Source organism: Dermochelys coriacea, chromosome 2 (genome assembly GCF_009764565.3).
Source record: "Dermochelys coriacea isolate rDerCor1 chromosome 2, rDerCor1.pri.v4, whole genome shotgun sequence".
Lineage (NCBI taxonomy): Eukaryota > Metazoa > Chordata > Testudines > Dermochelyidae > Dermochelys > Dermochelys coriacea.
The window spans coordinates 16,571,334-16,596,574 of NC_050069.1; the positions used below are offsets into that span (position 1 = coordinate 16,571,334).

A 25,241-nucleotide genomic window follows, 5' to 3' on the forward strand; every position below is an offset into this window, starting at 1 on the left:
TATTAAATTCAGTAACTACTGTAGGCAGTAGTCTTGTAATCTAATTCTATCTGAATACCTGGGTAAATTTGGTTAGATCATTATATATTTGGGTGGGTGGGGAATAAAGTCAATACTTCATGTCCAGTCTGGTTTCTTAGTCTGGGATGAATGGCTCATAAACCAAGAAAATAAAGACAAACCCCATCTAAAATATTTGTGATCATTCAGTGACCAGCAGGAGCAGACGTCTGCCATGTATATGAGCCATTCACAGCATTCCAGGTGCTGTAAACTTTGTCTACTTGAATATAAATGGCACTGGATTACTCTGCCATACATCCCCATCACTGAATGTGTGTAAGTCATTTTCTCTTATGACTTTTCCAAAACGATAAGCTCTTAGATTCCAAACCAGGCGGACGGACCCCTGTGCCTGCACGGAGCTTGGTGCAGAAGGCGAGACTTCCTGTGCTGAGCTGACTCAGTCCCTGATGCACTCAAGATCCTGCAGAGTTTCTTTGCACAAACCCCTAAAGCCTTTCTTTGGCCTTGCCACAAGACATCCCACAGGACGTGAACCATAGGCTTCCTTACCCACTCATCTCCCATTTTCATTCTCCTTCTAGGCTAAGGATAATGACAGACCCAGACTAATGGAAGAGAAGACGTCTTGTAGACTAACCCGGGGAGCTATTGAGAGAGGGCAAACTGATATATAGATGACCGCCTGGGGCTGGAATGTGCTAGCAACCTGAGTATTAGAAATTCGTTATTTGGATTTTGTTGCAAAATGTATCCTTAATGTCACTTTTCTCCTGCAGCTGTTCCAGCCTGAGCACTCCCCTCTCCTTTCTACTCATTTGGACAGTTAACACACACATGCCTTCTCTCCCTCCCCCACATCTGGGACAGAAGTGAGGCTCAGAACTAGTAACAGGCCAATATAGGTCTATTAAAAATAATACAGGGCAAAAGAAGTTCAGAGATTCCTGGAAACACTGCTCTCACGTCAGGAATAAGCAGCACCTCGCACATCTAAGGAGACCCTTAGGGCTTCTGGATAGAAGCAAAAAGAAAAGGAGTACTTGTGGCACCTTAGAGACTAACAAATTTATTAGAGCATAAGCTTTTGTGAGCTACAGCTCACTTCATCGGATGAAGTGAGCTGTAGCTCATGAAAGCTTATGCTCTAATAAATTTGTTAGTCTCTAAGGTGCCACAAGTACTCCTTTTCTTTTTGCGAATACAGACTAACACGGCTGTTACTCTGAAACCTGGATAGAAGCAGTAGAAGGAGGAGGCAGCAATGGGGAGAAGGCTTTTCAACAGCTTTGGGGCTAGGAGGGTAGATAAGGATCAGGACTTCCAACTCAGAACTAACAAGGAGATCAATTACCCCTGGGTATTGCAACATAAATCCCACCCTAGAAGGGAATCCTTATCAATCAACCCATGTTGGGCTACTACTGACTCGGATCCTCCATTTTTGCTTTTAAATTAAACACCCAGAAAGTGGGGATCAGGGAGCCAGCCATACTCTAAGGAAGTAGGGAGTGTGTCTCAGGAGACTTGCATTCTATTCCAAGCCCCATCACTGCCTCATTGTGTGATCTGGGGCAAGTCACTTACAGACACCTTTTTTTTTAAGAGCCCTGATTTTGAGCGCCCAGCACGAGTTACCTGATTCTCAAAGGGCTGAACATCCCTTGTCTTTAACTGAAGTTGTGATTGCACTGTTTTACTGGAAAAAAAATTCAGATACAGGGGACAGATTTTCAAGTACTCAGTACCAATTTTTGCAAAGAAGTGCAGTTCCCCTTCAGGTGTCTAAAGCTATGACTACACTACAGACCGTACAGCAGCACAGCTGCGCCACTGTAAGGTCTCCCGTGTAGCTGCTCTACACCTGCTGGCATAATTAAACCACCCTCAATGAGCAGGGATAGCTATATGGGTGGGAGAATGTCTCCTGCCGATGTAGCATTGCACACACCGGCACTTTTGTCATGAAACTTATATCAGTCGTGGGAGGGGGAGATGCGTGTTTTTCACACCCCGACTGACAAAAGTTTTACCAACAAAAGTGCTAGTGTAGACAAAGCCTAAGCAAGAGACAGGCAGACAAGTGGGCTCAGGACCCAGCAGTTCCCATTGTGACACATAGAACCAGACTCTTCAATAAGGTCAGCACTCAAAATGATGAGGGGTGTTTTTGTTTTTTGCTATTTTTTTCCTTTTAAATCTGATCCAGTGTTTATTTAAAAAAAAAATCAGACCCCAACTATGTGGTCTGGACCCTTCTGAAAACTCTGTCCCAAGTTGCCCATTTTGGGTTCCCAAAAATGAAGACTCCCAAAACCATGATGTCATTGAGATCTTTCCATGAACATGCTAGGTAAGTGAAAGCAGGCTTATTAAAACCAATCACTCTTAGCACATTTCCTCAGAGAATCTCAAGACCCCTGGAAGGAGTTCTCCAAAGAGGCACAAGTAGTCAGAGGCAGAGCTGGAAAGAGAACCCAGGAGTCCTGGCTCCCAGGCCTACCCTGCACTCTTTGCAGCTGCTACAGAATGAAGCTGAAGGCAATCGGCACATCCCTAGTTTAGGGATGGATGACAGACGTTATGAAAAGTACAAAGAAGCCCTACTACTTCTGAAGTCAATGGGGGTTTTGGGAATGGTTTCAGTAGAAACAGGACTCAGTCCCAAATGAACTTCAAGGAACCATCTCAACCTCCAGGCAGTGACATATCCCGGACTTTGCATTTGAAAGGGCAATTATTTGCTTGTGCATGTGTGTGGGCAAAAGGGGAGTTTCTAAGGCTATGACTACACTAGGGAGCTTACAGTGGTTCACAGGTTTCAGAGTAGCAGCCATGTTAGTCTGTATTCGCAAAAAGAAAAGGAGTACTTGTGGCACCTTAGAGACTAACAAATTTATTAGAGCATAAGCTTTCGTGAGCTATGAAGTGAGCTGTAGCTCACGAAAGCTTATGCTCTAATAAATTTGTTAGTCTCTAAGGTGCCACAAGTACTCCTTTTCTTTTTACAGTGGTTCAGCTGCTCTAAATGTAGCTGTTCTAAGCTGACAGCTCCTATTGACTTAACTTCTGCAGCCCCTGAGAGTGTCAGTATCTATGTTGGCAGGAGAAGTTCTCTCTCTGACATAGTGCTGTCCACACTGGCTCTTATGTCGATGTAACTTCCATAGCTCATTGGAGTGGGGTTTATTCACCCCCTGAGTGACAAATTATGCTAACATAGGCTATAGTGTAGACACAGCCTAAATCAAAAGCTTTTTAATCCAAATCAATAAACAAGGTGCAGTTAGTAGGTGCACTTTAGGGATGCCATTTACCAGGTTTCCACTACAGCATATACATTTTCAAGGCAGCTGAATAAAATAAGCTTGATTCTCGGCTGGTGTGAATCAGTGTAGCTCCCAATGGCACTTTGTCAATTGATATCAGCTGAGGATAAGACCCGTTGTCAAGAATGGAAGCATGACTGCTGTATGTACGGGGGGAGCAAGTCACTATTGAAGTGTTATTATTTGCATTGCAGCAATGCCTAGCAGACCATTGTGCTAGGTGCTGTACAAACACAGAACAAAAGGACAACCCCCGACAGAACAGCAGTGGCAGTGGAGATGCTCTGGGGTGAATGTGACAATTCAAGCTCTTCTCACTTTGAACACACACTGCACGAAATTATCCACATCCCAGGCTGTAAGCTCCAAATACAAAATTGGTGACCAAACCTGAGTTTATCTCCTTCTAACATCTGTGTTTTGCCAGGTCCCTGAAACTCATGAAATGATTAAACACTAGACAAGCTGCCAGTGAAAAAAAAATAAAATCAAATCCAGGCTGTTTTTTTCATTCAAGATTGGTCAAAATGTGGTTTCCTTTGGAGAAGGAGTCCAAGAAAACACAATCAGTTTTTCCTGCCACCAGTTCCAAATATTTTACAAATGAAAACTTCTTGGACCCAAACCCATGGCGGTAAATCCGAGAAAAAGGAGAAGGCAAAGTTACACATTACTCTTCTCAAACCACCCTACCCACAAGTCCGCTAGGGCAGCCCATAGCTCAGATCAATGGCAATGATTATGAAGATCTAGAGATGTAAAGGGAGGTTGGCACATACACCCCTGCTCCTCACAAACAAAAACCACAAAGTTAGTGTTTGGTTGGTGCTCTTTCTGCTGTCCACACCAGATATAAGTGATGATGTCCCCAAATAAACTATTATCTTTCCTGCTGCTAGCATAAGTGCCTGCTTATTTAGGGGGGCAATAGCACCATTTACTCTTTGCCCGTGGGATCTGTTTACCAATGTGATTTGAGGAAAAAAAGTCTCAAGCACACCCCCTCCCTCCTCACAACCAACTGCATGGATCACACACCATTGCACTTCAACTGCTAACCATCTCCAACAAGGCCACTTCTAACATTCCAAACCTCTGAGCAACTTCAAAGAGTTTCCTGTCCCCCCACCCCTTAAATTTTGATTGCTTTATTTCTCCTTATGTGTGGAATTTCCCCCTCCCCAAAATCATCCTGCTCTGAGGCCCAAGACAGGAAATATTCAGTCCTGTGGAAACAACAAGATTCAAATCTCATGATCCATCAGGGTTAGAATCAGAAGAAAGGGAAGATTCTTGGTCTCCCAGTGAGAAGCACAGCACTTGCGGGTCGTGTTATCAAACTCCCAAGTCCTGCCATTATAAGTCCCACTTTCAAAAGTGACAGACACTTAGAAGAATCAGTTTTGTTGCAGGTCAATGGGAGTTGGGAGGCTAAGTAGCTAAGGTCCTTTTTAAAGTTTTACCCTATGTCTAGAACAATCTATTTTAGGAAATATTTAGAAGTTTTATAGGCAATAGAGTGTTGTAGTTTTTTCTCTCTCTCCCTGTACAATTGCACTCCTAGTACTAGGAGAGTTTGGTCTTAGAAGTGGAAGGGGAAAAGATAATCCCAATAAAATGTTTAAGAACTCTCTAAAACGTTAATAAGATGGAGCAGAATGTGATACATTTACAGAATACATCCACTGTGCTTTACTGCAACCCCACATCCTCATGTGCGCTCTCATACACTGACATACCAGCCTTCGTGTCCCACTATGCTCCCGGCATTTTACCACGCTACCCCCTACGCAGGGAATACCTTCCTTGCCACAGTCTGCCAAACCCCGTTCCTTTTTCATTCAAGACCCTCTCTGTAGAGGAGGCCCATGAGAAGTAGTTATTAAAAGGAAATCTTCCCCACCTCTGGATTTCCACATACAGTCTGTCTTTGATGGGTCTGCCTTTTAGGGCCTGATCCTGCAATCCGATCCACACAATCAGACCCACTTAGAACCCCAAAGATTTCAGTGGGACACCCCACAGGCACAGGGGTCCAGCTGCCTGGATCTGATTGAAGGATCAGGACCTTGAACTGGAAGGTCTCCTGGCCAGGGACTGGCTTTACTTTTGTGGGCTAATCAAACCCAAACACGTTACCAGAAGTAAACAAACAACATTTACACATTCACCACCACCCTGCCCCCCAGACTCATGTTGTGTCTGGTTTTTAAATACAGAGCCTTTCAACATCAAGAAAGTGGATTACAACAGGTACAAGACCTGTAGTCTTCACCCACACCTACCATGAGAATGGGGAGGAGAAATACCCACTCATGCTATGTTACTTGCTCATCAAAACAAGTTTCTTGCCTTAAATGAACAGGCAAGTAGAATTTTTTTCCTAGGGTGAACCTTATATCTGTCTGTCTATTGATTTATACCATGCTTATCACCTTGTTATCTGGTCTCACACAGGCACATTAGATACACTAGATGAGTGATACTCAGACCTCAGTGGTTCAGGAGCTAAGTTAGCAATCAACATTACCCCAAAGAGCCAGATCTGGAGAGATCAGAGCCAGAAATACACAGAGAGTTTGATCGAGGCCCACTCCCTGCACAGCTGTCCCGCTCCCTCAATCATTGGCCATCGCTCTCGTTGCCAGCCAGGTGGCTTCTGCATGATGCACAGGCCAGATCCTGTGCCTTTAATCATTTTACACTGCTCTGCAAACTCGTTTGATCTCTGCTAGCCGCTTTCCTCTCCTCCCCACGCCCCTCCAGCAGGGCTTGCAGTCTGGGCTTGCCCCCCTTGATCAGTATCTTTTCTGCTCTCTTGTGTACTTGAGCTGCTGCCACATGTGGTGTGTTCTGACCCATTGATTCACTCAGCAGGCTGTTCCTCCCCACCCCCTTAAACGTTACTGCTGGACCTTTCCTAAGATACACATATTTTGTTCTTGATTCCCTCAGACTCTTTCTTAGTTCCCAATTGGCTTCTAATCCAATTCCCACAATGATGTTCCACTGACACATTTAAACTGTCAAACAGGAATTTATGCACTCTGTGCAAAAGGATTGAGCAACTTGCAATTGCTGCTGCTTTTCTGTCCTCAAAAACTGGTCCCAATTTTGAGATGGTGAAAGATTAGGGTCAGAGGGGCAGCTCTGTTCTTCTCTAGATATGTCCATTCCTGCCTCATCTCACCTTTATCCTTGACACTCTCAGATCCGATCTACCCAGTCCTTATCAGGCGGCTCTTGCATTTTCCAGCATGCACCAATTTATGAACACTAAAATCCTACCAATAATAGTTTGCAGAAAACATTTCTCTCCTCCACTTTGCCAACTCACCTGCAAAATGCTGCTTGTTGCTAGAAACCAGGGCAGAAGCCACCTCATCACTGGAAGCCAGGATTAAATACATTGATTGAACCCAGATTTAGAGCCGTTTTGTACAAAAACACCACGTTGGAAATGCAGAGCAATCCTCAACTGGCAGCCTAGCGAGTCAGGCAGATCTGCATTTTTCTCCTGGCTCTTCAAGGATTTTATTAAAGACAGATCTGACGTCAGGGCAAAGGACAAACCCTGCATTTTTCCTCTGAAGAAACTTTCCCTGCCTTCACGTCTTCTTCTTCTTCTTTTTTTTTTTGTCCCCACCTCCTGCATTTCACTATATTGCCTTTAGCCAGAGGACTCTTAAAGGGAAAGTTACAATGCAGTGGTGCATCAACCTATAATTTTAACAGAGGGTTTAAATACTCAGAGTTTACCCATCATTATGTTTATGGCTGTCCCAGGCTTGCAGGTTAGGTGGCATGGACATAAGAATCTGCAATAGTCTCGGTGATTGCAGTAAATTACCCCCCATCCCCAACAGAAAATGGTCTTTTAAAAATTCTGGTTATTTTTTTATTTGAGAGACAGGGAGAAGTTCTGGTCTTCCATCCTGCAGACACACATGGGAGGAGATCTGCCAAGTCTAATGGAACTATTTGCTGCACAGTTACCTACATGTGAATGCACAGGGAGGGTCAAGGTCTGATCCTCCACATGGCTATATGCTGGTGTCACTTCATTGATTTCAAGTAGAGATCTGGGCCCTGTTTTATACCTGTCATTTTATTGCTCTGCTGTTTCAATTCAGTAAGATTTTATCTGCATGACGAGATGTACTAGGGGTTGCCAAAGTACCCACAAGAGAGGCAGGCCCTTGGAATCTCTATTAAGTACAAACCTTCCCAGATAGGACTGACCACGCTGCCTAGGGTTCGGTCCCCTGGGTCCATTTGTCATTACTGTCTGCTCCTGGTCTGGTGGCTCCCTAGTGTGATGCCATCCCTGTCGTCTTGCTATTTTCCTCCAGGCAGAGGTGTCATTTCAGAAAAATTTGGGGGGGGCAAAGTTGTGTCAGCATCCCTAGTTCCCTCTCCCCACAATGGCCACTACTGCTCAGGAGATGAGCAGGCTGGTCCCATCCCAGAGAGGGGCAGGGAGGTGGTGGGCAAGTCCTGCCATGAGGAGTAAGGGGCATGGTGGGCCAGGGCAGTTGTCACACCAATGGCAGGCCATGGCTGCTTCCTGCCAGGTTGGTGGGAGTTGGAGGTGGGGCTGACAATACAATGATTAGGAGGCATGGCCCACCCCACAGCAGCCTCTGCAAGACCAGAAAAGACACTACAGCACCAGCTGGTGAGGAGCCAGGAAAAGTCTGGGGCAGGGAGTGGCAATGATGTCCCTGCACCAGGGCCAGGCACAATATTCCCTCACGCCTCTAACCTTGTGCCTGTGTGAATTCAGAGTCTGTCTCTTCCTTAAAGTGAGGAAGAACAGTACATGGTCAATTCATTCCCCCAAAGATGAACTAGGTTAAAATAGCTTTTACAGATCCAGCTTAAACTGACTAAAGTCAGGGGAGTTAGAATCCAGATAGCAACTCTGAGCCAGATCCTGCAGCCTTACAATTAGCACTGCCTCCACAAACCGTGCCATTCTTTTCAATGCAGCTGCAAAATGTCCGGCTTTAATGCGAGTATTGGCCCTCTGGCGGGGAGGACAGGTGTGTGTCTCAGAACATGGGGCCTAATGCCACTCATCTACACCAGTGTAAGGCCATGGACTTCAATGGTTTGCACCAGCGTATGTGAGAAGAGAACGAGGCCCAGCATCTCCATTGCTGCAGGAGTGGCCTAATCTGGGCATTGCAGGAAGAGATGGAACCCTCGGTGCACTTAAATGTGTTGTAAAAGGTGCTTTGTGCTCATGAAAGGTGCAGGATGGCCGACATGGGGCCAGGACAGGTAGAGCATGGGGACCAGGAGCAGTTGTTAGCTTCCCTCCATATGGGGAACAGATTTTCCTTGTGAAATACTAGGACACCTTGGTATACTGGGGGAGAGCTCAGCTGTCTGTGGGTTGGCAGCTGGCCTGGGGGAAATAGTTGTCCTCTCCTCTCTCCTTTTCCTCAGCCTGCTACACTCCTTCCCCCTTCCACAATGAGAGTCAGGGACACCATAGTAAAGAGTGGGGTGGGAGAAGCGGCTCGTTGTAACTGTATTAGCTACCTCCTTTAAAATTGTTATTTGTCTCCTCTGCTACCAGTTTCTAGATACAGACTCTTATCCACCTGCGTTGTTTTCCTGTTCTCCATTTTCTATGTTCTTCTCCTCCCATTCCTCATTTCAACCTCTTCTCATCTGTCTTCTCTCCCCCACTCACTATTTACTTCTCTCTGCTGCCAGCCCCACTCTCTCACCTACCCACATTCCCTCTCATCCACCAGCAACACTCCCTCTTTTCTTCTCAGCCGCCCACATTCCTTTCATTTGTCTTGTTGCATTTTCACTTCCACCTGCCTACCTGACCCAAGCCCTTGTCATCATAGAATCATAGAATATCAGGGTTGGAAGGGACCTCAGGAGGTCATCTAGTCCAACCCCCTGCTCAAAGCAGGACCACTCCCCAACTAAATCAAGAGATAAGATCTAGAGAGGAGTCCAGAATGTCAGGTCTGAGAAGGAGACCATAATCTTTGCACCTCCTCATACCTCTGAACCCTCAGCAGCAGTGCCTCTCTTCTGCTCCCAGATGTGGAGGCAAGCAATGCCAACAGCATTCAGCAGAAATGTCCTGAGTAAATGCAGGAAACAGAGCAACACTCAGCCCCAGACACCATCCTGGATTACAAAATCAGGGATGAAGAACCATTTTTGTGAATGTAACCAGTTGGTTAGGACAGGCCCCAGATATTGGGCCCATGGGTTTTCCAGGGCATTTGGTCATTCTATTAATCTCTGACTATTCATCCTGAGTGTTTCATTCTCCAGGCTCATTCATTAATTTGCATTTCTCCTGAGGCTGCCAGTGGTAATGGCAGCTTTTGTGATGTGGACACCTGTCCACTGGGAACTCAACAGCTCAGCACACACAGATCAGTGGATGGTCATCACATGGTAACCATACTTCAGTCAGAGCTTTCAGACTCTATTGATTTGGCTAGGATTAGAGCCAGTGTAACCCCATTACAGATCCCCTGGGGCATCCAGCCCCCTTACCAATATTTTCAATGTACGTGTGTGAGTGTGTGTGAATGCTTTAGTTAGCATAAGCACTAACTGGTTATGTTTATCCAATAAAACAGACACTGACTAGGAAATTCAGGTTCTCATTTAACACAGACTGCAGCAGTTCGTAGTTTGCCAAACTGCTGCCAAGAGCCATTAAGAGTTTTCATAGCTCTTCAGGCCGGGAGGGACCATTATGAGCATCTGGTCTGACCTCACATAGGCCATAGCATTTCACCCAGTGAATCCTTCCTTGAGCTGAATAACTGGTGGTCAAACTAGAGCTATGGTTTGTAGAAAAACATTTAATCTTGATTTAAAGACCTCAAATGATGGAGAATTCACCACATGCCTATCTAAGGTTATTTCCCGCCCCCCTCCTCTGAAGCTTCAAAGATTGGCCACAGTTAGAGATAGGACACTGTTTGGGGTGGACCAGTGCTCTGAGCTGGTCCAGAAAATCCTATTTTTAGGTGCTTGGCTGGTGTGTTTTGTTAAAATGCCCAGGGTCATACTGATCACCAGATTTGGGGTCAGGAAGGAATTTTCCTCCATGGCAGATAAGCCAGAGCCCTGGGGCGGGGAGTTTGCCTTCCTCCACAGCATGGAGCACGGATCACCTGATGGGATTTTCTGGACATATCCCACCTAATCAATTTCCTGCCATTGAAGGGGCCTTGGGCACTGGTGGCACCTTGATATTAACTGTTCTGTGCCTGTGGCGCATGACCCTTTAGTGTCCTGAAGACTGAAATGCTTTAGTCTAAACCACATTATTGGGTATTAACACAGTGTGTAATGGGCTGAAATTGAATAGCCTGTGATATATAGGAGATCAGACTAGAACAGTGGTTCTCAAACTTTTGTACTGGTGACCCCTTTCACATAGCAAGCCTCTGAGTGTGACCTCCCGCCCTTATAAATTTAAAACATTTTTTATATATTTAACACCATTATAAATGCTGGATGCAAAGCAGGGTTTGGGGTGGAGGCTGACAGCTCATGATCCCCCATGTAATAAACCCACAACCCCCTGAGGGGTCCCAACCCCCAAACTGAGAACCCCTGACTAGAAGACCTAATGGTCCCATCTGGCCTTAAACGCTATGAAATTGAAGTTGTTCCAATTGTTAGTTATCTTCACTGTAAAAAAAGGTGCACTTCACTTCCAGTCTGAGTCTATCTAGCTTCAAATTGCAGAGACTGGGTCTCGTGATGTCCATATCTGCTAGCTGAGAGAGCATCAAATACCTTCATCCTGTGTATGTACTTGCAAAGCTTGATCAAGTTACCTGTTAACCTTTTTTTAAATAAAATGAGTGCACTGAGTTCCTTAACTCTCACTGTTAAGTCCTGTAGTTTAAAGACTTCCACTCCTCACTTCTCTCCCTGAATGAGCAGTACAACTTTGAACTCACTTATCCATTATTCTAGATGTGTCTCACAATGAAATGGAACAAAGTGGTTAGCAAGTGATAAATCACAATGTACCTCAGATTCTATCTAGGCTCCAAAGCAGGGGTGGGCAAACTACAGCCCGGGGGCCACATCTGGCCTTTCAGACATGTTAATCTGTCCCTCAAGCTCCTGCCGAGGAGCAGGATCCAGGGCTTGCCCAACTCCATGTGTGCCATGGCTCCGTGTGGCTCCTGGAAGCAGCAGCATGTCCTCCCTCCAGCTCCTATGTAGGGGCAGCCAGGGGGCTCTGCACACTGCCCCCGCCCCAAGCGCTGCCCCGCGCATCTCCCATTGGCTGGCAACCACAGCCAATGGGAGCTGCAGGGGTGGTGCCTGCAGATGGGCAGCATGTAGAGCCACGTGGCTGCGCCTCTGCATAGGAGCCAGAGGGCGGACATACTGCTGCTTCCGGGAGCAGCTTGAGGTAAGCACCACCCTGAGCCTGCACCTCTGACCCGCTCCAGCGATCCAATCCCCTGCTCCAGTCCTCACCCCTCCCGCCCTCCAAACCCCTCGGTCCCACTCTCCTTCATCCCAGAGCCCACACCTTGGTCCCACTCTCCTTCATCCCCTCCCACCCCAGCGGGAGCCCTCACCACCCATCCACACCCCAACCCCCAGTTTAATGAGCATTCATGGTCCACCATACAATTTCCATACTCAGATGTGGCCCTCGGCCAAAAAGTTTGCCCACCCCTGCTCCAAAGCAATGATATTAACATCCAGCTCCTCCTTAAATAAGGTCCCAAATTATGCTGGACACATAACAGGTAAGTATTTTCTTGATTTTTAATCCATTTTACAAGGTTGTCTTATTTTCCTAACAAGATAGAAAAGTAGATGATGTTCTACTGATAGTCAAACGCAAGTTGATCAGTGCTCCACAGCTGGTAAAAGAAAGATAGGATTCATTAAGAACAGAGATGGAGCTCATGGAAGCCAGATTCTGATCTCAGTAGTTTTTGAATTGTAGAAGGGTAGGTCTGGAAGGTACCTCGTTAATTCATTTAGTCTGGTTCCCTGCATTCATGGCAAGACTAGGTATTATCTAGACCATTCCTGGCAGCTGTTTGTCTAACCTGCTCTTAAAAATCTCTGATGATGGAGATTCCACAACCTCCCTAGGCAATTTATTTCAGTGCTTAACCACCCTGACAGTTCGGAAGTTTTTCCTAATGTCCAACTTAAACCTCCCTTGCTGCAATTTAAGCCCATTGCTTCTTGGTCCTGTCCTCAGAGGTTAACAAGACAAATTTTTCTCCCTCCTCCTTCTAACATTTATAAACTGTTATCATGTCCTCCCTCAGTCTTCTCTTTTCCAGACTAAACAAACCCAATTTTTTCAATCTTCCCTCATAGGTCATGTTTTCTAGACTTTTAATCATTTTTGTTGCTCTTCTCTAGATTTTCTCCAATTTGTCCACATCTTTTCTGAACTATGACACCCAGAACTAGACACAGTATTCCAGTTGAGGCCTAATCAGCATGGCGTAAGGTGGAAGAATTACTTCTTGTGTCTTGCTTACAACACTCCTGCTAATACATCCCAGCATGATGTTTGCTTTTTTTTGCAACAGTGTTACAATGTTGACTCATATTTAGCTTGTGATCCACTATGACCCCCAAATCCCTTTCCGCACTGCTCCTTCCTAGGCAGTCATTTCCCATTTTGTATGTGTGCCACTGATTGTTCCTTCCTAAGTGGAGTACTTTGCATTTGTCCTTATTGAATTTCATCCAATTTACTTCAGACCATTTCTCCAGTTTGTCCAGATCATTTTGAATTTTAATCCTATCCTCCAAAGCACTTGCAATCTCTCCCAGCTTTGTATCGTTCGCAAACTTTATAAGTGTACTCTCTATGCTATTATCTAAATCATTGATGAAGATATTGAACAAATCCGGACCCAGGACCGACCCCTGTAGAACCCCCACTCGATATGGCTTTCCAGCTTGACTGTGAACCACTGATAACTACTCTCTGGAACGGTTTTCCAACCAGTAATACACCCATTGTATAGTAGCTCCATCTAGGTTGTGTTTTGCTAGTTTATTTATGAGAAGGTCATGTGAGACAGTATCAAAAGCCTTATTTTCAAGATATACCATATCTACTGCTTTTCCCTTTCCACAAGGCTTGTTGCCCTTTCAAAGAAAGCTATTAGGTTGGTTTGACATGATTTGTACTTGAGAAATCCATGTTGACTATTACTTATCACCCTCTTATATTCTAGGTGTTTGCAAATTGATTATATGATTATTTGCTCCATTATCTTTCATAGATTCATAGATACTAAGGTCAGAAGGGACCATTCTGATCATCTAGTCTGACCTCCTGCACAACGCAGGCCACAGCATCTCACCCACCTCCTACGAAAAACCTCACCTATGTCTGAGCTATTGAAGTCCTCAAATCATGGTTTAAAGACTTCAAGGAGCAGAGAATCCTCCAGCAAGTGACCCGTGCCCCATGCTACAGAGGAAGGCGAAAAACCTCCAGGGCATCTTCTAATCTGCCCTGGAGGAAAATTCCTTCCCGACCCCAGATATGGTGATCAGCTAAACCCTGAGCATATGGGCAAGATTCACCAGCCAGATACTACAGAAAATTCTTTCCTGGGTAACTCAGATCCCACCCATCTAATATCCCATCTCAGGGGATTAGGCCTATTTACCCTGAATATTTAAAGCTCAATTAATTACCAAAATCACATTATCCCATCATACCATCTCCTCCATAAACTTATCGAGTAGAATCTTAAAGCCAGATAGATCTTTTGCCCCCACTGCTTCCCTTGGAAGGCTATTCCAAAACTTCACTCGTCTGATGGTTAGAAACCTTTGTCTAATTTCAAGTCTAAACTTCCTGGTGGCCAGTTTATACCCATTTGTTCTTGTGTCCACATTGGTGCTGAGCTTAAATAATTCCTCTCCCTCTCCTGTATTTATCCCTCTGATATATTTATAGAGGGCAATCATATCTCCCCTCAATCTTCTTTTAGTTAGGCTAAACAAGCCAAGCTCCTTGAGTCTCCTTTCATAAGACAAGTTTTCCATTCCTCGGATCATCCTAGTAGCCCTTCTCTGTACCTGTTCCAGTTTAAATTCATCCTTCTTAAACATGGGAGACCAGAACTGCACACAGTATTCCAGGTGAGGTCTCATCAGTGTCTTGTATAATGGTACTAAAACCTCCTTATCCCTACTGGAAATACCTCTCCTGATGCATCCCAAAACTGCTTTAGCTTTTTTCACAGCCATATCACATTGGCAGCTCATAGTCATCTTATGATCAACCAATACTCCAAGGTCCTTCTTCTCTTCCATTACTTCTAATTGATGCGTCCCCAGCTTATAACTAAAATTCTTGTTATTAATCCCTAAATGCATAACCTTACACTTCTCACTATTAAATTTCATCTTATTACTATTACTCCAGTTTACAAGGTCATCCAGATCCTCCTGTATAATATACCGATCCTTCTCTGAATTGGCAATACCTCCCAGCTTTGTATCATCTGCAAACTTTATTAGCACACTCCCACTTTTTGTGCCGAGGTCAGTAATAAAAAGATTAAATAATATGGTCCCAAAACTGATCCCTGAGGAGCTCCACTAGTAACCTCCCTCCAGCCTGACAGTTCGCCTTTCAGTAAGACCCATTGTAGTCTCCCCTTTAACCAATACCTTATCCACCTTTCGATGTTCATATTGAGCCCCATCTTTTCCAATTTAACTAATAATTCCCCATGTGACAGGCTATCAAATGCTTTACTGAAATCTAGGTAAATTAGATCCACTGCATTTCCTTTGTCTAAAAAATCTGTTACTTTCTCAAAAAAAGAGATCAGGTTGGTTTGGCACGATCTACCTTTTGTAAAACCATGTTGTATTTTGTCCCATTTACCATTGATTTCAATGTCCTTAACTATTTTCTCCTTCAAAATTTTTTTCCAGGACCTTGCATACTACAGATGTCAAACTAACAGGCCTGTAGTTACCCGGATCACTTTTTTTTCCTTTCTTAAAAATAGGAACTATATTAGCAATTCTCCAATCATATGGTACAACTCCTGAGTTTACAGATTCATTAAAAATTCTTGCTAATGGGCTTGCAATTTCAGGTGCCAATTCCTTTAATATTCTTGGATGAAGATTATCTGGGCCCCCCGATTTAGTCCCATTAAGCTGTTTGAGTTTTGCTTCTGCTTCAAATATGGTAATATCTACCTCCATATCCTCATTCCCATTTGTCATGCTACCATTATCCCCAAGATCCTCTTTAGCCTTATTAAAGACTGAGGCAAAGTATTTGTTTAGATATTGGGCCATGCCTAGATTATCCTTAACCTCCATTCTATCCTCAGTGTTTAGCGGCCCCACTTCTTCTTTCTTAGTTTTCTTCTTATTTATATGGCTATAGAACCTTTTACTATTGGTTTTAATTCCCTTTTCAAGGTCCAACTCTACTTGACGTTTAGCCTGTCTCTCTTTATCCCTACATGTTCTGACCTCAATAAGGTAGCTTTCCTTGCTGATCCCTCCCATCTTCCACTCCCTGTATGCTTTCTGCTTCTTCTTAATCACCTCTCTAAGATGCTTGCTCATCCAGCTTGGTCTACAACTCCTGCCTATGAATTTTTTCCCCTTTCTTGGGATACAGGCTTCCGATAGCTTCTGCAGCTTTGATTTAAAGTAATCCCAAGCCTCCTCTACCTTTAGATCCATAAGTTCTTCAGTCCAATCCACTTCCCTAACTAATTTCCTTAATTTTTGAAAGTCAGCCCTTTTGAAATCAAAAACCCTAGTTGCAGATTTATTTTTGTTAATCCTTCCATTCAGTTTGAACTGAATTAGCTCATGATCACTTGAACCAAGATTATCCCCTACAACATTTCTTCTATGAGGTCCTCACTACTCACCAAAACCAAATCTAAAATGGCATCCCCTCTAGTCGGTTGAGCAACTACTTGATGAAGGAATCCATCAGCTATCACATCTAGGAAAATCTTAGCCCTAGTATTATTACTAGCACTGATCCTCCAGTCTATATCTGGGAAGTTAAAGTCTCCCATGATCACGCAGTTTCCATCAGTATTTACTTTATTAAAAACATTAAAAAGGGCTCTATCCATATCCAAATTAGATACCGGCGGTCTATAGCACACCCCAAGCACTATGGTACTAGTTTTCTTCCCCAATGTAATTTTTGCCCAGATGGACTCTGTCTTATCCATTGCATCGCTTCTTATTTCTTTACATTCTACCTCATCATTGATATACAATGCTACTCCACCACCTTTGCCTTTATTTCTGTCTTTCCTAAACAGCATATACCCTTCAATGCCTGTAGTCCAGTCATGACTACTATTCCACCATGTTTCTGTTATCCCTATAATATCTGGTTTCACTTTCTGCATCAGTAGCTCTAGTTTCTCCATTTTGTTACCTAGGCTCCTCGCATTGGTGTACAAACATCTTAATTTTTGCTGTTTGGCTTCGCTCACACTCTGTACCTGATTAGGCATGGTCATTCTACATTATCTTTCTGGGTACTGAAGTTAAGATGACTGGTCTGTAATTCCTTGAGTTTTCCTTATTCCCCTTTTTATAGCTGGCCACTATATTTGCCCTCTTCCAGTCCTCTGGAATCTCTCTCATCTTCCATGAGTTTTCGAAGAGAATCTCTAATTGCTCAGATATCACCTCAGTCAGCTCCTTGAGTATTCTAGGATGTATTTCATCAGGTCCTGGCAATTTGAAGCCATCTAACTTGTCTAAACAACGAAAAGTCCTTGTGGCACCTTTAAGACTAATAAATGTGTTTATTTAGTCTCTAAGGTGCCACAAGGATGTCTTGTTGTTTTTGCTGATACAGACTAACACGGCTACCACTCTGAAACCTGTAACTTATCTAAGTAATTTTTAACTTGTTCTTTCCCTATTTTAGCCTCAGATCCTACCACATTTTCACTGGTGTTTTCTATGTTACATGTTCAGTCGCCATTAACCTTTTTGGTGAAAACTGAAACATAATCATTTAGCACTTCTGCCATTTCCTGTCATTGTCTTTTCCCCCTCATTGAGTAATGGGCCTACCCTGTCCTTGTACCCTCTTTCTTCTAATATCTCATTGCCTTTAGTGGAGTTACTCTGCTCTTACAGATCAGAACGAGATCAGAATGTGGCTCTGTATATTTGGAGGAAAGAGGCCATCTCTGAGTTTATTGTCTCATAGAAGGAAACAGCTGAGAGCCATTCTCTGGCATTAAAAGAAGCCAGACAGGCAGCAGAGCTGCTCTTTCAACTGGGTTCCTCCAGCTGTCATTACCTTTTTGCTGCAGCCAGTCTGAGGGAGGTGGCTTCCTTCCTATTTAGTGTTTAGCTGCTTAATAGAGGGAACAGTGTAGTGCTTGCAACTGGCACTCAGTGCTGGGGCCCCTCCTACTGCACCAGTTCCAATGAGCACAGAACTGAATGGAAAGGGGGAAATTAAACCATTAATAAAAACATCAGGTAATGGCAAACAGGGGAACGAGTCCTCATCCTTAGAGATACCAAAAGGGCCTCACAGACAAGAAAATATCACCCCCACCCCATTATTATCAAGCCTGTGAGTATTTGGACAGCACCGGTCCAGCACATGCCAACATTGCATTTCAGCTTCTCAGGGATAGTAGTTATCTCTGCCAATAAGAATGTGTCCCACTGAAGTAAAGGAGCTAAAATATAGCAGGAGGGCTCTCTCATTTGCTTGTTAAGCAGCTATTTGTCAAGGAAAAAGTGTGCCAAGATGGCTATATGGGCTGGTAGCCATGAACTCCTGCATTCCTGGCTCTCTCAATGGCCTAGGCCAACTTACTTAAAAGCTGAACTTTAAAGCAATATAGATCTTGAAATTCTGACCATATTGAAGTCAGTGGGAGTTTTGCCAAGGGCTCCGAGGAGGGACAGGATGTCTCCCATTGCCCTTTACTGCTTTGTTATGTCTAACAATGGCCTCAAAGCTCGTTTTTGTTTATAAAATGCTCCACTTGTTTTTTCCACATCGAATTCTCGCTTCCCTCCCTTTTCTGGAAGGCCACCGTCGGTCCTGTGGGAGACTTGAGCAGTGCCGCCACTTGAGGTTCAACTGAGCTGCCGCCTGCCCTCCCCACAACTGGAGGCTGAAAGGATGCACAGCCTTAAAGTCAGTGATCCTACTCACTCAGGACCTGATTCTCTTCTCACAGATGCTGGTGAGAATCAGGAGTGACTCCAGTGACATCAGGAGAGTTGCACATGTATGAATCCAGAACATTGGGCCCTCACTATTTAATTAGTTCATGCAGGCAAAAACTGACATATTCCAATTAAATTGCCAAATATTTACTAACCAAAAACAGAGACTAGACAGCAGTTAGACTACATGACCCTTGCATGGTCCCTACATAGTCCCTTCTCATTCTATGGTTTTCACTCTGTATTGAGTCAGATCCCCAGCTGGTATACAGGGGCATAACCCGACTGAAGTCAATGGCGTGTTACCGATTTACACCACCTAAAGATCGGGCCCATTATTAATCACAAATAGTTCAACCCCCAAGACAGACATGTGGGATGTGGGGGGAAGGGAATTTAACTTTGTGTTTGTCTCCTGTGAAATTGTTTCTCTTTTCAGATGAAAGGGTAGGAAAAAAATGTTGACTAATCCAATGTGTTCAGCTGGAAGCCTGAAGAATGAGTGCACACATGGACACATATTCCCAAAGGTGGGCCTGTGCACTCGTCAGTGATGCTATCCCACTGCAGAATCCTACTATCCTTGAGAAAGAAATTCTAAGATGCCCAGTGTGGGTGAGGTCATCTTTTGGAATGTATAACACACATCTCTGGTATTAGCCATTTTGTAGAGCGGAGACCACAGAATCTATTAGTTCATCTGATACTTTTCCCAGCCTCTAACACAGGAATGTTCTTTAGGCTTTGGGCTGGATTCTGATCCCACACTATGGCGATCTCATCCATGCTGGTAGAACTCTATAGGCTTCAGCACAGTTGCTCCTGGCTTACCTCAGATGCGATCAGCCTCAGGCACTGGTTTCAAGTGCCTCACAGTATTACATGCAGGGTTTGTCACGGGTGCATCTGTGACCAAATGAGAGTTGCCGGCATTGTAGGTATGTCAGTGTAGCTACAAGGGTAATTTTATATTCCACATAGTTTTATTCACAAATGCCTTCAAAATAGCATAAAGAATATGTGAAGGGGTCTTCTCACTGCAGGTGGACTTTCTTGAGGCTAGGGCTGGGCATTAGCTCTCACCCCATCTGGTGCCACCTTCTGTCAGTTGCTCATGCTATAGTCCCTCTCTTTCTGTGAATCAGGGTTCTCCCTCATATGACTCAACCCTCTGGCCAGGTCACTATGCAGTGCCCTCCCCCCGCTTCTGGGGTAAAAAGGTCCCACCAGAGAAGCTGTCCAGTCCAGATGCCACCTCAGATGGTCTTCCATTCCACATCTCCAGATCCTATGCCACTTCCCAGTGGCTGGTAGGAGACCTGGGCCCACCTGCTACTTTAGATTTTAACCTGTGACTAGTAAGCCAGCTTTGCTCAGTCTCAGATCCTGTTGCAGCTTCCCTGGGCTCTTTCATACCCCACCTCTCTATCTCCTCTGCTCCCTGTGGCTACTTCACCCCTCAAGGCCTTTTCTAAGACTCCCCAGACCAGACCAGACCAGTCCAGTCCATGGCAGGGCAGGGCCGGGCCAGGCCAGGCTGGGCTGGGTCCCAGGGCTCACTCTCCTCCCTGAATCTCCTCCTTGTCTCTGGCCAACTCCCTTTCCCTCCAGGGAGTGACTGCAGACCTCCTCTCTGCAGTCCCTTCCTGCTCTCATTTCCTGTCTTATATGCCTATCCCAGCTCCTCCCCCAGATGAGTTTCAGCAGCCATTAGGCCCTGTCAATCCCTTGTTCCCCTCCTGATGCAGCATATAAGGTTAATTGGCCCCTCTTGGCCCACATTATCCCACTCAGGGCTTGTGTGGGGTGAACACCCCATTACAGACTAGAAGGACTGGGGCTGGAAGAAATAGCAAAAGCCATCTCTGATCTCACTGATCTTCCTGGGAGGCAATGTGACCTAGTGGATTAAGCCCTGGACTGGGACTCTATTTCTGTCAGTGACCTTGGGCAAGTCACTTTGCCTCTTTGTGCCTCAGTTTCCCTATATGGAAAATGAGGATAATGATATTTTGTAAAGCACTTGGAGGTCTACTGGGGAAAAGCACTATGTAAGAGCTGGGTATTATTATTACTAGTGTTATGATTTTCCATTCAAAGAGCATTCACATCCTTTAATCTAAAATGACTTGTTTTATTATGTATATTATTTATATTAAGGAAAATAAGTAAAGATATGATGGGGCAGAAATAGACTATTTGGAATGGAGCCATGAGCAGATTCACTCAGGAGGAAGATCAGCTAATGGCCACAAGCAGATTTCTACTTGTATGCAAGAGCCGGCTACAGTCAGCTATACAGAGGCTGGAAGGGACTTCTCTAACCCCAGCTGGTCAAATGTATAAATGTTTTTATTCTTAAGGGAAGAAAAAACACTGGGTCTCTGGGTCCGGCAGCAATTCTCCTGTTTGACTGAAGGAAACATAGCCTCAATCCACCTCCCTTTAATCATTTCTAAAGTCATGAGTATCCTCTGGCAGCTGGTAACCAACATCCGTAACCCAGCACAAGATTCAGCACAACTGGAATTGTGATCGAGGAGATGGAATTCCGAGGACATCACAGGTGGGACTCAGGTACAACACATGCACAGAGAAGGGCTGTGAAAGGCACCTGCTCACACTATGTTTGCCTCATGCCAATGTTTTCACTATCTCCCGTTCTCAAGCATCAAACTCACGTGGAAGGGAAATTCCTGCATCACTCACAAACTTCAAAAATTGCAGACCCAGAGGTCCATTTCCCCATTTCTGAGAAAACAGCCTTCTATTGCTACTGTACGGGGAGATTTTGGCAAACCAGTAAAGTGCCTGAAACCACTAGGCTTATTACTAAAAGCAGCCAAGTCAGCAGGCTGTAAATTAGCCAAGTCAGCAGGCTTAGCTTAACCAAGGCAGGAGGGGAAGGGGTTTTTTGGGTGCCACAGAAAGGGCAGCTTGACGCCGCATCCTTCCTGATAAGAATTGTGTTGAAGTTGCTGATACATGCATCTTAGAAGAGCAGAATGTGCCCCAGGAATGTCTATTGGGGCCTCAAGACTGCAAATTCTGGAAAAATCCACATCTGGTTAATCGATAATCAGAAGGAGCCTCTTGCTTGCCCATTGGAACTGCTTGCTTAACAAGTTTTCTTAAGGTACATGTCATTCTATTACTCATGTATAAATAAGGGGGGAAAGTTTGAGGTAGGGGGACTCTTCATGACCGGACTCTCTCTCTCTGGATGCATCTTGTGTTTCCCAGCGGCAGACGGGCTGCCGCTGTGCCACTCGAGAGCCACGCTCAGCTTCGGTAATGATCAAGGGTTGGGGGTGTTTTACTAACCTCTTGCCGACGTGTGTATAAGTGCTTGAGACTAAGTAAAGTTTAGCTTTAAGTGAAAGCACTCTTGTGTTGTCCTGTTTGTGCCAGCCATCTATTGGTCAGACAGCTGTGTCTCCCCTGATTTATTTCCTGACACCACCTAGCACAGAGTAAAAGTTACCAAGAGCTTTGGGTTGAAAGAACCCTGGGTAACACTACTATCTAATCTTCTTCTTCTTCGGCTATCCCTCAATGTGAAGATGATGTCTGCCCATGGGGTTCATTGGTGTTTTTAAGTGGCTGAGGAACCCAATTTATGCCCTGCAGATTTTCCCACAGAAGTGACAGATGTAAGCTTGGAGGAGACATAGTCATTGGTTGGACTGTTGTGCCCTTTCTTTCCTCCTTTGTCGCTTTTCTGTCTCATGAGCACCCTGTAGCTCAAGTGTTACAATACTGAAAATTCAGGGTTCAAGCTCTGACGATGATGCGTGATGGTGGGAGCATTACAGTTGCAATTTGTCCTTATCTTTTTTCCTTTAAAAGTTAATAAAAAGGGGATAAAAAGTAAATGTTATATAAATCAGTTTATGTAAGTGCTCAATGTTCTGAATTTAGAAATCCCTTTCATGTTAATAAAATAGCTGCAAAGAAGCCAGAAGTGACTCCTTTACTATAATACCTAGGGAGGAAGGAATCAAACACTGCTCTCTAAAAAATCTGCAAAGCCGTTACCTCACCCCCTGTCAAACCTCTGCTTAAAACGCACCTTTGCCATGACACCCACCATTCACTCCACAATGGCTAGGCAGTGCATGCTGACACCAACTTCTTATTCCGTTAATTTGGATTGTGTCCCCATTTACCGGGTCCTCCACCCCTTTGTTTTCTCCACCTCCAAGCTTTTTGTGCCAGGAACTGGTATTTGTTTGTACAGGACATAGCACCCAATTCTTTATCAGGGCCTTTAGCCACTACTGCAATAGAAATAATAGCTGTGCTGAAACTGACTCCTCTGTTTACTTAGATTCCGGTAGGCTTTTTTTCTTTTTCTTTTTTACTCCATGCATTCTCATTCACGGTATTCTATTCAGTCCATTTCAATGTGCTGCTTGTATATCCAGCTGTCAGTCAGGAGCTCCACGAGAATATCTGTCAGATCCAACTGCACACACTCCAAATTTAAAGGAGGAAATTGGAATGGCTAATTCAATTTAGTGCATGTGAAAGCTGCCTCATTTCGTTCCTGAGGAATCTCAGCCTTCTATTCATGCAGTGCTACTATTCCCACACTGCACCTCCAATGGGCCTTAGTCCTGCTCTGAAGCACCTCTATGACTACAGCTACACTGCAGCGGGAGGTATAATTTCCACCTCGGGTAGACATACCTGCACTAGCTTTGATCTAGCCAGTGTGCTAAAAATAGCAGTGTAGCCGTAGCTGCATGGGTCCCTCCACCTGTGTACTGAGCCTCTCAGATGGGATTGTCCTTGGAGCAGCTAGCTTGTGCTGCTGCCTGCACAGTCTCAGCTATGCTGCCATTTTTATCATGTTAGTTTGGTCAAAGCTGGCGCATCCATATTTCCACAAGCTGAAAATTACAGCTCCAGCAGCCATGTGGCCATGCCCTAAGAGAACACAACAGTCTCCAAGCCTTGCAGCTGAGACTACCAACAAGGTGGTCAGTTCTGATGGTGGCTTTCACATACTGGATCCTTGTCCATCAGCAACTGAATAGAATCCGCTTGCTCATTTCTCGTAGACCAGCAAAGAGCTGTCAGACTGGAACAACTTCCAGCCGTGACCAGCCCACGCTGGATTTTCACCTCTAGCTTGCAGGTTCAAGGATCTCTGACCCATTATCAATTCCTCTTCACCATAACGAGGTTTCTGAGAAGAAAATATTGCAAGGCCCCTGCTTCTCCAGATAAGTCAAAGGGCAAAATTATGCCGTGAGCATCACACAGAGGTCTGCTGGGGTGGTGAAGGCGTGTTATTCCTACTGTATATTGTGCCAGGGTCAATCCTGGTGCATACCTCTTCTGTTGCATATTTTCTAGCCCAGGGGTTCTCAGATGTCATTGCACCATGACCCCCTTCTGAAAACAAAAATTAGTAACACCAGGAGGCGGGACCAAAACCTGAGCCCACCCAAGCCCTGCCACCCCGGGCAGGGGAGGGAGAGAGGGACAAAGCCTGAAGCCTGAGCCCCACCACCAAAGGCTGAAGATCTTGGCTTTGGCCCTTTGGACTCCTGACCCACAGTTTGAGAACCGCTGTTCTAGCCCACTGAAGAGGAGACATGACACTCTCCTCAATGGACACCAGGAGGATGAGGCTCGGGGAACAATCTTCTCTAGCAGTGCAGTTGAAGGAAGGATCTAGCCCTAACTAATTATTGTTGCAAGGAATTTTCTTCACCCATTTTAAATGATGCTGCCAGTTGAGCTCTAGTTTGTACATATAATTACACGCACCAATTGTGCTATACACATTTTCCAAGAACCTCAGCTCAGGGGCCATGTGTGACCAAACAAGGCTGCAGGTGCAAATCATTTGCATACTTTATTTTTATGCAGTTTATACCAAAAATAGTATTTACTGGCCAGATTCATCAGGGTACTGTAGTCTAGCTACTTTGTGCTGCCCTGATGATACAAAGCAATTGCAAGTCCAGCTTAATGGGCCACTTGAATGAGGGCTACAACATCTCTGTGTTACCAGAGCAGTGCGGTGTAGCTGGTACATAGAGATGGTCATTGGCTTGCATGCCTCAAACTCTCACAAATGGATTTTGTGAGTGTAAATACTACCAACAGTGCAAACAGATGATTGAAAACACAAAGCTACCAATACTCCAGTCCTGCGTGTTTTAAAAATGTGGCCCTTGATAGCCATGAAATGACTCAACTGTGCAGGAATTTATTTTTGACTTGTAAATTTTCCAAATAATTTGCCAAATGTCTCACTTTTGACTAAAGATGGGTAAATAAATGCTGTTGGACATGCAGAGATTAGTATATGTGCAGTTTAAGGGATAAGCCCTGGAACAAATTATGTCATCAGGGCTAGCTTTTGGGCCTATATGGCCATTACAACTTCTTGTTCCATCTGGTATTTGGATCTAACATTTTGTAGCCAGAACAAAGCTCAGGATCATGAAAAGTTCATGCAAGCAAAACATCTATTACATCCTTCATTGTAATAGCTCACAATAGGTAATTACTCAGGCTCAACCCTTGCTGCTTTTAGGAGCAGGAAAATATACTGGAATAGACTTTACTTGTAATACCCTGTAATATCACTTGAGCACTGATGGGAATTATGGATGTACAGCAGAAGTGCAGACTTTGGCC

General features: G+C 44.6%; 1 protein-coding gene across 1 annotated transcript in view; it reads right to left on the reverse strand.

The window, feature by feature from the left end:
• CCN4 (cellular communication network factor 4) overlaps positions 1 to 7,139 on the reverse strand; it is a 53,310-nt gene extending 46,171 nt beyond the window's left edge. Inside the window, exon 1 of the mRNA XM_038391287.2 lies at positions 6,691 to 7,139. Within this exon, the coding sequence (XP_038247215.1) occupies positions 6,691 to 6,738 (48 nt within the window). The 5' untranslated portion in view covers positions 6,739 to 7,139. The remainder of the gene's footprint in view (positions 1 to 6,690) is intronic.
• Between the last annotated feature and the right edge of the window lie 18,102 nt (positions 7,140 to 25,241).